We start from the raw sequence: 13,601 nt of genomic DNA on the forward strand, positions 1-13,601 counted from the left end.
CTGCATAATGCTGTGATAGCCATGCTGGTTAAGTGTACTTTGAATTCTAAATAAATCACAGACAGTGTCACCAGCAAAGCACCCCCACACCATAACACTTCCTCCTCCATGCTTTACGGTGGGAAATACACATGCGGAGATCATCCGTTCACCCACACCGCGTCTCACAAAGACACAGCGGTTGGAACCAAAAATCTCCAATTTGGACTCCAGACCAAAGGACACATTTCCACCAGTCTAATGCCCATTGCTTGTGTTTCTTGTCCCAAGTAGGTCTCTTCTTCTTATTGGTGTCCTTTGTAGTGGTTTCTTTGCAGCAATTCGACCACGAAGGCCTGATTCACACAATCCCCTCTGAACAGTTGATGTTGAGATGTGTCTGGTTGAGAGAATGCCAAGAGTGTGCAAAGCTGTCATCAAGGCAAAGGGTGGCTATTTGAAGAATGTCAAATGTTAAATATACTTTTTTAGTCAGTACATGATTCCAGATGTGTTATTTCAAAGTTTTGAAGTCTTCACTATTATTCTACAATGTAGAAAATAGCAAAAATAAGAAAAAACCTAGAATGAGTAGGTGTGTCCAAACTGTATAGATTTTAATTTGTCATTTTATTTAATAAGGCAGCCAGTTGCCCATCCCTGTGCTACCCAGAAGCACACATCTCTTCCTTTTCATTTCTCACAGCAAGGTGTTAGTGTCATGCACAGTTTGACACATGTTCTTCTATGTGCTGTGTTGTTCTTTTTCTCACTTGGTGGGCTACTGTACATGGCTGATTTGGGCTATGCTACAGGTTTAGCCAATATGCTGTGTCCCAATTATTTGTTTGTTTGCCCTGCTGAGGCATGGGTGGATGGAAAGCCAAACGAATGGGTAGCCAGACTACCAAACACAATGAAAGGTAGTTGGCTGAGTGAATGGTGGGTGTAATGGACGGGTTGACCAATAGACAAATACTGTAGTCTGATGAACAGAGGGACAGAAATATGGATGGATGGATATTGCTGTGTATATTTAATTGCAAAAGCGATAGAATAAAGCTTCAATGTGTAGGAAGTGAAGAAGTGTTCTACATTCGAGGAGACAAATGAAGTACAGTGGGAATCCCCCCATATGATCTCATCACTCAGTAACCTCAGGTCAGCCTGCCTGTGGCAGCTGTGTGTGTGTGTGTTCTCTTTCCCCTTAGTTGAATTCCATTTAAAAGCTGATGTGCAACATTACTGAGCTCCCTGTTCTCTTCAGGGCCACTGAATTAGAGTTCTCATCGGGCCTCAAAATTAGAGCCCGGTCTTACCCAAGCTCGGTGAGCTGAAGCCCGAACCCAGGCCCGGTCCAACATCACAGAAATGTAATGAGCCTGAACCCGAACCCCCCCCCGAAAACAGTATATTGATTTAAACTGGTGTTGAGAACAATGCGGTAGCGGAGTGAGGAGACGAGGAAACAGCCCTTGTCTTAGAAAAGCGCGGAGAGAGGGAAACTGGGCCCGGCCCATAGGGTTCGGGCTGAGAATGAGAACTCTACACTTAATCAAGAGAAAGATGTCTCAGCATATACACGCATTTCATTACACACACATTGCACTTCACGACTTCACAGCCCCAACAAGAAACTGCTAGTTACAGAGACACTTTGGCCCAAAAACCTTGTTTGTTTGAAATTCTGCTATTAAGCCACCCATAGGGCTGTGAACTTTTTAAAGCCAAAAGGAAAGGAGGTGATGGTTGAGGCTTCCTGGCTACAAAAATCAATTGGTTTGGGCAGATAAATTCCTGTGTGGTGTCTTAGAAAAATAACAAGTCCACGGCTTGCCCTGGGCATCACCAGGGCAGTGGAAATACATCTTCGTTTTGATTAACGTTGGCATGTTGCTGGAACCTCTTAAGCAGTGCTAAGGCTTGGGGAGACGGGGGGGACGGGCCAGGGATGAGGACTTGATAAATATAGCCAGGCTTGGCAGATCAGTGGATGCTCTCAGGCCATCCCAGCACACACTAATGCCTGTACACATATAAACACACGCGCACAAACACACACACACGCACACACACACACACACACACAAACACATCCACACACATTCTCCTGCTCTTCATTTTTCTGCTTCTGCCTCACCAAAACCTATTGAAGTGTCTGGGGCACGTCCCCCCTCCAGCAAGAGGTATCAGGAGAAAAGAGTGTACAGGCTAGAAAGATTAGGGCTTACTCTAGACATATGACAACATTTACATTTATGTCATTTAGTATTGTGTGTGCGTTTTTTTTGTGCACTTGCGTGTGTGTGTGTGTGCGTGATAACATGATATGATGAGGATATGAAATATTATGAAAGGGAAATTAAAAACCACAACTTACAATAGCAACTTCCAGGACTTAAAACTCACATTGCATTACTGTAAGAAAACCACCAAGTAAAATGCCATTGCAACCAAACTCATCACTGCAGTACTACACAGTAAATGTGCTTGCTCACCAGACAGGAAACATCTTAGTTTTGGTCTCTATTGATGTCTTTGTGCCTGTGTTTTCACCATAGGCCGCAGCATCTCACTGTGAAGTTGGACTCACAGCCATATTAAATCAATATTGGAAGTGCAGGGCCTTGTTCTCTGTGTTTATAGATCCAGGCTGTGCGTCAGACTCAGCTTCCTCTCCACCTACAGATCGTTGTCTGACTGCAGGATCAGCGGCTAAATTTACTTCTGCCATTACCTCCTATTTATAGTGGGATAGATAGACCCACAACTGATTTTGGATGATAGTATTTCTGACAAAGCATAACAGTTTCAATATTCTGTGTATCAGCCTTAATTTGTGTGGGCAGTGGACTCAAATACATATTTTATTGTTTTGTTAAAACTGATTTTTATTTTATTTTGTTCTGGTTTACTTTTGGGAATCAATGCAAATTGATTTCTGTTATACTGTTGTCCTCCTAAACTCTATCTGTTTTTCTCTTTCTTGTAATATACTATTTTTGTTATTTTCAACTGCCTTTGTGTGGTTTATTTTAGGTATATAATATGGAGTGTTTCTTATCAAACGCCTGAAGGACTAATTGTTCCTTCCACTTAAATTGAAAATAATATCAACATATTGGATTATATTGGATGAAATTAATGTGATAAAAGTGTTTCTTGATTTGATAACTTTTCTGCCTCACTATAGTGGTCCTCTGTAGCTCAGCTGGTAGAGCACGGCGCTTGTAACGCCAAGGTAGTGGGTTCGATCCCCGGGACCACCCATACACAAAAATGTATGCACGCATGACTGTAAGTCGCTTTGGATAAAAGCGTCTGCTAAATGGCATATTATTATTATTATTACTATAATGAGCTATATTTGCCCTCAGTTGAGACAGTCCAATCATGATATACAGAACAAGTCAAAGGTTTGGACAAACCTACTCATTCAAGGGTTTTTCTTTATTTTTACTATTTTCTACATTATATAATAATAGTGAAGACATCACAACTATGAAATAACACATATGGAATCATGTAGTAACCCAAAAAGTGTTAAACAAATCAAAATACATTTTATATTTGAGATTCTTCAAATAGCCACCCTTTGCCTTGATGACAGCTTTGCACATTCTTGTCATTCTCTCAACCAGCTTCACCTGGAATGCTTTTCCAACAGTCTTGAAGGAGTTTCCACATATGCTGAGCACTTGTTGGCTGCTTTTCCTTCACTCTGCATTCCAACTCATCCCAAACCATCTCAATTTGGTTGAGGTCGGGGGATTGTGGAAGCCAGGTCATCTGATGCAGCACTCCATCACTCTCCTTCTTGGACAAATAGCCCTTACACAGCCTGGAGGTGTGTTGGGTCATTGTCCTGTTGAAAAACAAATGATAGTCCCACTAAGCCCAAACCAGATGAGATGGTATATCGCTGCAGAATGCTGTGATAGCCATGCTGGTTACGTGTGCCTTGAATTCGAAATACATCACAGACAGTGTCACCAGCAAATCACCCACACACAATAACACCTCCTCCTCCATGCTTTATGGTGGGAACTACACATGCAGAGATCCTCCATTCACCCACACCGCATCTCACAAAGACAAAGCGGTTTGAACCAAAAATCTCAAATTTGGACTCCACACTAAAGGACAAATTTCCACCGGTCTAATGTCCATTGCTCGTGTTTCTTGTCCCAAGCAGGTCTCTTCTTCTTATTGGTGTCCTTTAGAAGTGGTTTCTTTGCAGCAATTCAACCATGAAGGCCTGATTCACACAGTCCCCTCTGAACAGTTGATGTCGAGATGTGTCTGTTACTTGAACTCTGTAAAGCATTTATTTGGCCTGCAATTTCTGAGGCTGGTAACTCTAATGAACTTATCCTCTGCAGCAGAGCTAACTCTGGGCCTTCCATTCCTGTGGTGGTTCTCAAGAGAGCCAGTTCCATCATAGCGCTTGATGGTTTTTGCGACTGCACTTGAAGACACTTTCAAAGTTCTTGAAATGTTCCGGATTGACTGACCTTCATGTCTTAAAGTAATGATGGACTGTCGTTTCTCTTTGCTTATTTAAGCAGTTTTTTTTTCATAATATGGACTTGGTCTTTTACCAAATAGGGCTATCTTCTGTATACCTCCACTACCTTGTCACAACACAACTGATTGGCTCAAACGCACTAAGAAGGAAATTAATCCCACAAATTAACTTTTAAGAAGGCACAACTGTTAATTGAAATGTATTCCAGGTGACTACCTCATGAAGCTGGTTGAGAGAATGCCAAGAGTGTTTAAAGCTGTCATCAAGGCAAAGGGTGACTATTTGAAGAATCTCAAATATCAAATATATTTTGATATGTTTAACACTTTTTTGGTTACTACATGATTACATATGTGTTATTTCATAGTTTTGATGTCTTCACTATTATTCTACAATACAAAAATAGTAAAAATAAAGAAAAACCCTTGAATGAGTAGGTGTGTCCAAACCTTTCACTGGTAGTGTATGTTGAATGTAACTGTAGTGTGAGACAGATTAAATGATTAATCATTTACTCAGTGTAAAACAATACTTGGCTTTGAGTAGGCACATTCTTATAATTCTATATAATTCTGATAACATGTGTGATAATTGAGGACTGACACAATCAGACGTACGCACACGCACACACGCACACACGCACACACGCACACACACGCATGCACACACACGCACGCACAAACACACACGCACACAAACACACACACACACATACACTTCCTAATACTCAAATATCTCCCACATACACAGTCCAACTATTCAACATCGGTAACACTAAGAGCAGGTTTGTCAGTCAAGAAGACAGTCAGGACTTCTCTGGCTCCACACAGTGTGACTGGTTACAGTGGCTATACTTATCCCATTGAAAATGTGCTGTGTGTGCTTCTTCCCTCATCGACTCCTCGCCCGGCCCTGACTCAGCAGCCATTGTCAATTCTGTTTACTTTTGTCATGCTTGACTTCCTGCTATCCAGAGTCCTCTCTGCCAGAACCTCTTCATCTGCCTGTCACTTAGGACAACAAAAATATGACAAGACACTCTCTCCAGGGGGCTAGGAGGGGGCTGGAGGAGGCTGGATAAGGCTAGAGGAGGCTGGAGGAGGCTAGAGGTGTGTGTGTACCTGAATTAGATCATGTTGTTAAAAAAACCTTGTTAAAGATCACTTGTGGGAGCAGCATAATGTTGTTGCTGATATTACCCTAATTCTTAAATGCATTCCTTTTATATCCAACTCCTGTGGGAAACATTTGAACATATTTAAATACCGCATTTTTATGTGTATAGATGGCATACCTTGATGGCATTGGTGGAGATCTGGATCTCGTGGAGTTTTCGCATGGTGCCATCTCGGTCGATGAAGTATGAGGACGCCAGCTGGTGCAGGGCCTCCACATTCTGAGTGGCGTTGACCAGCTTTCGGTCCAGCTTGTTCTTGGCCATGTACATGGTCAACGCCTCCTCGCCTACAGGGAAGACAGGAAGTGGGACTTGTTTTATGATACAGTGCAGTATGATACCATTGTTGACTTACTCTTTTCCTTGGTAGAATCATTCACTTATGTACACTTTGTTGTCCATCAGTGGCTAGTTAGGCACCAAGTATTGAAGTACTGAAGTTTCCAAGCCATCTCCATAACTTCACTGTAATCATAATTCTGACTTTGCTGATAACTACTTTGTTGAGGGAAAATGTATTTTCTACGATTGTGATATGTTGTTGTCTCACCTAGCTATCTTAAGATGAATGCACTAATGTAAGTCGCTATGGATAAGAGCATCTACTCAATGACTAAAATGTCAAATCAACATTTTAATAAGAACAGTCTATGTTCCCCTAATAACTCCATATGATGTGTTTATAAAGGGTGAAGAGGTTAAGGGCGTAAGTGAGTGGAAGAAGCACACACAGCACATTCTCAACGGGATAAGTATAGCCACTGTAACCAGTCACACTGTGTGGCCGTCCCCAGGTGGTAAGGGTAGGTAACAACACATCCGCCACGCTGATCCTCAACACGGGGGCCCCTCAGGGGTGCGTGCTCAGTCCCCTCCTGTACTCCCTGTTCACTCATGACTGCATGGCCAGGCACGACTCCAACACCATCATTAAGTTTGCCGATGACTCAACAGTGGTAGGCCTGATCACCGACAACGACGAGACAGCCTATAGGGAGGAGGTCAGAGACCTGGCCATGTGGTGCCAGGACATCAACCTCTCCCACAACGTGATCAAGACAAAGGAGATGATTGTGGACTACAGGAAAAAGAAGAGGACCGAGCATGCCCCCATTCTCATCGATGGGGCTGTAGTGGAGCAGGTTGAGAGCTTCAAGTTCCTTGGTGTCCACATCACCAACAAACTAACATGGTCCAAAAACACCAAGACAGTCGTGAAGAGGGCACAACAAAACCTATTCCCCCTCAGGAGACTGAAAAGATTTGGCATGGGTCCTCAGATCCTCAAAAGGTTCTACAGCTGCACCATCGAGAGCATCTAGACTGGTTGCATCACTACCTGGCATGGCAACTACTCGGCCTCCGACCGCAAGGCACTACAGAGGGTAGTGCGTACGGCCCAGTACATCACTGGGGACAAGCTTCCTACCATCCAGGACCTCTATACCAGGCGGTGTCAGAGGAAGGCCCTAAAAATGGTCAAAGACTCCAGCCACCCTAGTCATAGACTGTTATTTCTGCTACCACACGGGAAGCGGTACTGGAGGGCCATGTCTAGGTCCAAGAGTCTTCTAAACAGCTTCTACCCCCAAGCCATAAGACTCCTGAACATCTAATCAAATGGCTACCCAGACTATTTACACCCCCCCTCCCTCTCTTTTACGCTGCTGCTACTCTCTGTTTATTATCTATGCATAGTCACTTTAATAACTCTACCTACATGTACATATTACCTCAATTACCTCGACTAACCGGTGCCCCCGCACATTGACTCGGTACCGGTACCCCCTGTATATAGCCTCGCTATTGTTATTTTTACTGCTGCTCTTACTTTTATTTCGTATTATTTGATATAGTATTTTTTTGTGTTATTTTTATGTATTTATATTTTTGGGCTATTCTTTCTTAAAACTGCATTGTTGGTTAAGGGCTTGTAAGTAAGAATTTCACTGTAAGGTCTACACCTGTTGTATTCGGCACGTGACAAATACAATTTGATTTGATTTGATTGCTTTCACACCGAGGGAATAACCTTTAGTAGTGAACATCCTGGCACCACAGGGGAAGAAGTGAACAGGCAGAAAGCCCTGAACCTTTACAGAGCAACAAACAATGACTAACGCCTGTTAGTTAAAACGAAATAAAGGTCAATTGAACAGCATAAACAGCTCATTTTTCCTCCACCGCCCTCCCCTTGCCATTCAAAGAGCATACAAGCCAAGTTATCTGGAACTCATTCATGAACATGTCACATATGTTCACAACTCTCTGCATCATGATTGGTTATTTGGCCCTTGGTCACTTAGCTTGTGGTGGCCGTGACCGGGGGCGGCATTCAAGCCCACGTCTCATGCCTGTCCAACCAGCAGTACCATGGCATGGGAAGAGGACAGACCCACTCTCTATCTGCTCTCCCTGCTCTTCCCCGGGTAAAGGAAGGTTATGTACACACCCTTGGCCTACTGCACAAGGATAATGATACTACATTAACCCTCTATCGCTATAGCTTTGTGCCTCTCCTGTTTATTCTGAAGTAGGTCTCCTGTACATAAATATGTTACTTTACTGCTCTTGCCTCAGTGAAGTCAGGCCCAGCAGGCGTAGCTTTATTTTATCTTTGTGGATGAACTTTTCATAAGAAATACATTGTCTCACATTTTACAGCGGCAGCTCTTTGGCGCTGGGCCTCAATAATGACTCAATTGATTCATACCTATGGCTGAGCCTTTAGCGTTCTAAAGCTCTGTCTCAGTCTATGGTCAATTATGTTTTCCCATTTTTATGGATTTACATTATTGCCAAACAGGGGCACAATTTTATTGGCTACTGTAATGAAATAATACAAGATGATGGATATATAAAAGCAATACATGAGGGGAAGGTATCGATTTACCTGTATATCATTAACACTGTCTGCTGTCTGGTGCTAGGACTGCCTACTGGTGCTTAAAAGCAATGGAATTGCAAGACGTAGGTACTCTACTGAGGAGTTAATGGTACCTGTGTGTGTTACTGTATATCTTACAGGATATATTACATTCTATTATTATACTTCACAATGGCAAAATGTGCACTGTTCAATAGTTTACATATACCTTAGCCAAATACATTAAACTCAGTTTTTCACAATTCCTGACATTTAATCCTAGTAAAAATTCCCTGTCTTAGGTCAGTTAGGATCACCACTTATTTATTTCATCACATTCCCAGTGGGTCAGAAGTTTACATACACTCAATTAGTATTTGGTAGCATTGCCTTTAAATTGTTGAACTTGGGTCAAATGTTTCGGGTAGCCTTCCACAAGCTTCCCACAATAAGTTGGGTGAATTTTGGCCCATTCCTCCTGACAGAGCTGGTGTAACTGAGTCAGGTTAGCTGGCCTCCTTGCTCACACACATTTTTTCATTTCTGCCCACAAATTTTCTATAGGATTGAGGTCAGGCCTTTGTGATGGCCACTCCAATACCTTGACTTTGTTGACCTTAAGCCATTTTGCCACAACTTTGGAAGTATGCTTGGGGTCATTGTCCATTTGGAAGACCCATTTGCCACCAAGCTTTAACTTCCTGACTGATGTCTTGAGATGTTGCTTCAATATATCCACATAATTTCCCTTCCTCATAACGCCATCTATTTTGTGAAGTGCACCAGTCCCTCCTGCAGAAAAGCACCCCCACAGCATGATGCTGCCACCCCCGTGCTTCACGGTTGGGATGGTGTTCTTCGGCTTGCAAGTGTCCCCCTTTTTCCTCCAAACATAACAATGGTCATTATGGCCAAACAGTTCTATTTTTGTTTCATCAGACCAGAGGACATTTCTCCAAAAAGTACGATCTTTGTCCCCATGTGCAGTTGCAAACCGTAGTCTGTCTTTTTTATGGCGGTTTTGGAGCAGTGGCTTCTTCCTTGCTGAGCGGCCTTTCAGGTTACGTTGATATATGACTCCTTTTACTGTGGATATAGATACTTTTGTACCTGTTTCCTCCAGCATCTTCACAAGGTCCTTTGCTGTTGTTCTGGGATTTATTTGCACTTTTCGCACCAAAGTACATTAATCTCTAGGAGACAGAACGCGTCTCCTTCCTGAGTGGTATGACGGCTGCATGGTCCCATGGTGTTTATACTTGCGTACTATTGTTTGTACAGATGAACGTGGTACCTTCAGGCATTTGGAAATTGCTCCCAAGGATGAACCAGACTTGTGGAGGTCTACAATTTATTTTCTGAGGTCTTGGCTGATTTCTTTTGATTTTCCCATGATGTCAAGCAAAGAAGCACTGAGTTTGAAGGTAGGCCTTGAAATACATCCACAGGTACACCTCCAATTGACTCAAATGATGTCAATCAGAAGCTTCTAAAGCCATGATATCATTTTCTGGAATTTTCCAAGCTGTTTAAAGGCACAGTCAACTTAGTGTATGTAAACTTCTGACACACTGAAATTGTGATACAGTGAATTATTGTCAGTAGTTCCGATGTGGATGTGGTGGAGGAGTCAGGCGCAGGACACAGAGGATACGTCCAAAAGACTTTAATAGTCCAAAGAGCAACAAACAAAACACGACCTCGAAAACAGACGGAGGCGAGGCAATTACGCAAACACACGTAAACAATAATCCCAAACAAAGACAGAGTGCAGACACGCAGCTCTGCACGACAGGCAGAAAATAACAACATACAATCAGACTAATGCAAAACAAGGAACTTATAAGACCAGTGATCAACACACAAATGGACACAGGTGTAAAAGACAGACAAAAGCAATCACACTACGAAACATAGAGCGGTGGCAGCTAGTACTCCGGGGACGGCGAACGCCGAAGCCTGCCCGAACCAGGGGGAGGAGCAGTCTCGGCAGAATCCGTGACAGTACCCCCCCTTGACGCGCGGCTCCAGCCGTGCGCCGACCCCGGCCTCGGGGACGGCCAGGAGGACGCGGACCCGGGCGCGTGGGATGCCCACGGTGGAACTCAGTCAGGAGGGATGGATCGAGGATGTCCCTCCTGGGCACCCAGCACCGTTCCTCCGGACCGCACCCCTCCCACTCCACGAGATACTGGAGACCACTCATCCGGCGCCTCGAGTCCAAGATGGTCCGGACCCTGTACGCCGGGGCCCCTCGATGTCCAAAGGGGGCAGAGGGGTCTCTCCTATCTCATCTTCTTGGAGTGGGCCAGCTACCACCGGCCTGAGAAGAGACACATGGAACGAGGGGTTAATATTTTTGTACTCTATAGGCAGTTGTAACCTGTAACACACCTCGTTCAATCTTCTCAGGACTTTGAAGGGCCCCACAAACCGCCGACCCAGCTTCCGGCAGGGCAGGCGGAGGGGCAGGTTTCGAGTCGAGAGCCAGACTCGATCTCCCGGTGCGTACACCGGTCCCTCACTGCGGTGGCGATCGGCGCTCGCCTTTTGTTTACGGATGGCACGCTGCAGATGGACATGGGCAGCGTCCCACGTCTCCTCCGAGCGCCGAATCCACTCGTCCACCGCAGGGGCCTTGATCTGGCTCTCGTGCCATTGTGCCAGGACCGGCTGATAACCTAAAACACACTGGAAAGGTGTTAAATTGGTGGAGGAGTGGCGGAGAGAGTTCTGGGCCATCTCTGCCCAGGGGATGAACCTAGACCACTCCTCCGGCCGGTCCCAGCAATAGGACCTCAAAAACCTACCCACATCCTGGTTGACACGTTCCACCTGCCCATTGCTCTCTGGGTGGTACCCCGAGGTAAGGCTTACCGAGACCCCCAATCGTTCCATGAACGCCCCCAAACTCTGGAGGTGAACTGGGGACCTCGGTCAGACACAATATCCTCGGGGACCCCATAGTGCCGGAACACATGGGTAAATAGGGCCTCAGCGGTTTGTAGGGCAGTAGGGAGACCCGGCATTGGAAGGAGACGACAGGCCTTGGAAAACCGATCCACAACGACCAAAATGGTGGTATTCCCCTGGGAGGGGGGTAGGTCGGTTACAAAGTCCACCGATAGGTGGGACCATGGTCGTTGTGGAACGGGCAGGGGATGTAACTTACCCCTGGCAAATGTCTAGGCGCCTTACACTGGGCACACACCGAGCAGGAGGAGACATAAACCCTCACATCCTTAGCTAACGTTGGCCACCAGTATTTCATGCTAAGACAGTGCACGGTCCGGCCAATACCTGGATGTCCAGAGGAGGGTGATGTATGAGCCCAATAAATAAGACGATCCCGAACCTCGAGCGGAACGTACGTCCGCCCCACAGGACACTCGGGGGAGTAGGGTCGGTACGCAGTGCCCGCTCGATTTCGCATCGACCTCCCATACCACCGGAGCCACCAAACAAGACTCCGGCAGTATGGAAGTAGGCTCGTTGGACCTCTCCTCTGTGTCATACCGCCGGGACAGGGCGTCTGCCTTACCATTCTGGGACCCTGGGATGTATGTGATCTTAAAAACAAACCGGGTTAGGAACATGTTCCACCTAGCCTGACGAGGGTTCAATCTCCTAGCTGCCCGGATGTACTCCAGGTTACGGTGATCTGTCAGAATGAGGAAAGGGTGTTGAGCCCCCTCAAGCCAATGCCTCCACACCTTTAGGGCCTGGACTACGGCTAACAGCTCCCTGTCCCCAACGTCATAGTTGCGTTCCGCCGAGCTGAGCTTCTTGGAGTAGAACGCACAGGGGCGGAGTTTAGGTGGCGTGCCGGACCGTTGTGACAGGACTGCCCCAATACCGGTCTCGGACACGTCTACCTCTACTTGGAATGGTAAAGAGGGATCCGGATGCGCCAGCACCGGGGCCGAGGTGAACAGGTTCTTCAGTTTGACAAATGCCCTGTCCGCCTCAGCCGACCACTGCAAACGAACCGGACCCCCCTTTAGCAGGGACGTAATGGGAGCTGCAACTTGTCCAAAACCCCTAATAAACCTCCGGTAGTAATTAGCAAAACCCAAGAACTGCTGCACCTCTTTTACAGTGGTTGGAGTTTGCCAATTACGCACGGCCGATACACGGTCTACCTCTATCTCCACACCAGACGCGGACAACCGATAACCCAAAAAGGAGACGGACTCCTGGAAGAACAGGCATTTCTCTGCCTTGACATACAAGTCATGCTCCAACAGTCTTCTCAACACTCGGCGCACCAGGGCTACATGCTCGGCTCGTGTAGAAGAGTACACTAGGATGTCGTCGATGTACACTACTACACCCTGCCCATGCATGTCCCGGAAAATATCGTCAACAAAGGATTGGAAGACTGAAGGAGCATTCATTAACCCGTATGGCATGACGAGATACTAGTAATGACCCGAGGTGGTGCTAAATGCTGTTTTCCATTCATCCCCCTCCCTAATGCGCACCAGATTGTACGCGCTCCTGAGATCCAACTTTGTGAAGAACTGCGCTCCGCGTAACGATTCCGTCATAGTCGCAATCAGTGGAAGTGGGTAACTGTACTTAACTGTGATCTGATTGAGACTACGGTAATCAATACAAGGGCGCAATCCCCCGTCCTTCTTCTTCACAAAGAAGAAACTCGAGGAAACCGGGGAAGTGGAGGACCGTATGTATCCCTGTGCCAAGGACTCGGCTATATAAGTCTCCATAGCCGCTGTCTCCTCTTGAGACAGGGGATACACACGACTCCGTGGAAGAGCCGCTCCTGTTTGGAGATTTATCGCACAGTCCCCCTGTCTATGAGGAGGTAGCCGTGTTGCCCTCGATTTGCTGAACACAAGTGCTAAGTCCTCATACTCAGGGGGAATGCGCAGTGCGGGCACTTGGTTCGGACTCTCTACCGAGGTCGCCCCTACCGAAACACCTAGACATCTCCCTACACACTGGGCAGACCACTCCATAAGAGCCCTCTGTTGCCACGCAATGGTAGGATCATGGGTGCTTAACCAGGGAAGCCCCAACACCACGGG

General features: G+C 45.9%; 1 protein-coding gene across 1 annotated transcript in view; it reads right to left on the reverse strand.

Annotated features, from left to right (window-relative positions):
- The window catches only part of LOC121582486 (BMP/retinoic acid-inducible neural-specific protein 1-like), a 196,862-nt gene that overhangs the window by 80,510 nt on the left and 102,751 nt on the right, over nucleotides 1-13,601 (reverse strand). The window contains exon 4 of the mRNA XM_041898305.2: nucleotides 5,802-5,971. Within this exon, the coding sequence (XP_041754239.1) occupies nucleotides 5,802-5,971 (170 nt within the window). The remainder of the gene's footprint in view (nucleotides 1-5,801; nucleotides 5,972-13,601) is intronic.

This window comes from Coregonus clupeaformis, chromosome 15, assembly GCF_020615455.1.
Source record: "Coregonus clupeaformis isolate EN_2021a chromosome 15, ASM2061545v1, whole genome shotgun sequence".
Lineage (NCBI taxonomy): Eukaryota > Metazoa > Chordata > Actinopteri > Salmoniformes > Salmonidae > Coregonus > Coregonus clupeaformis.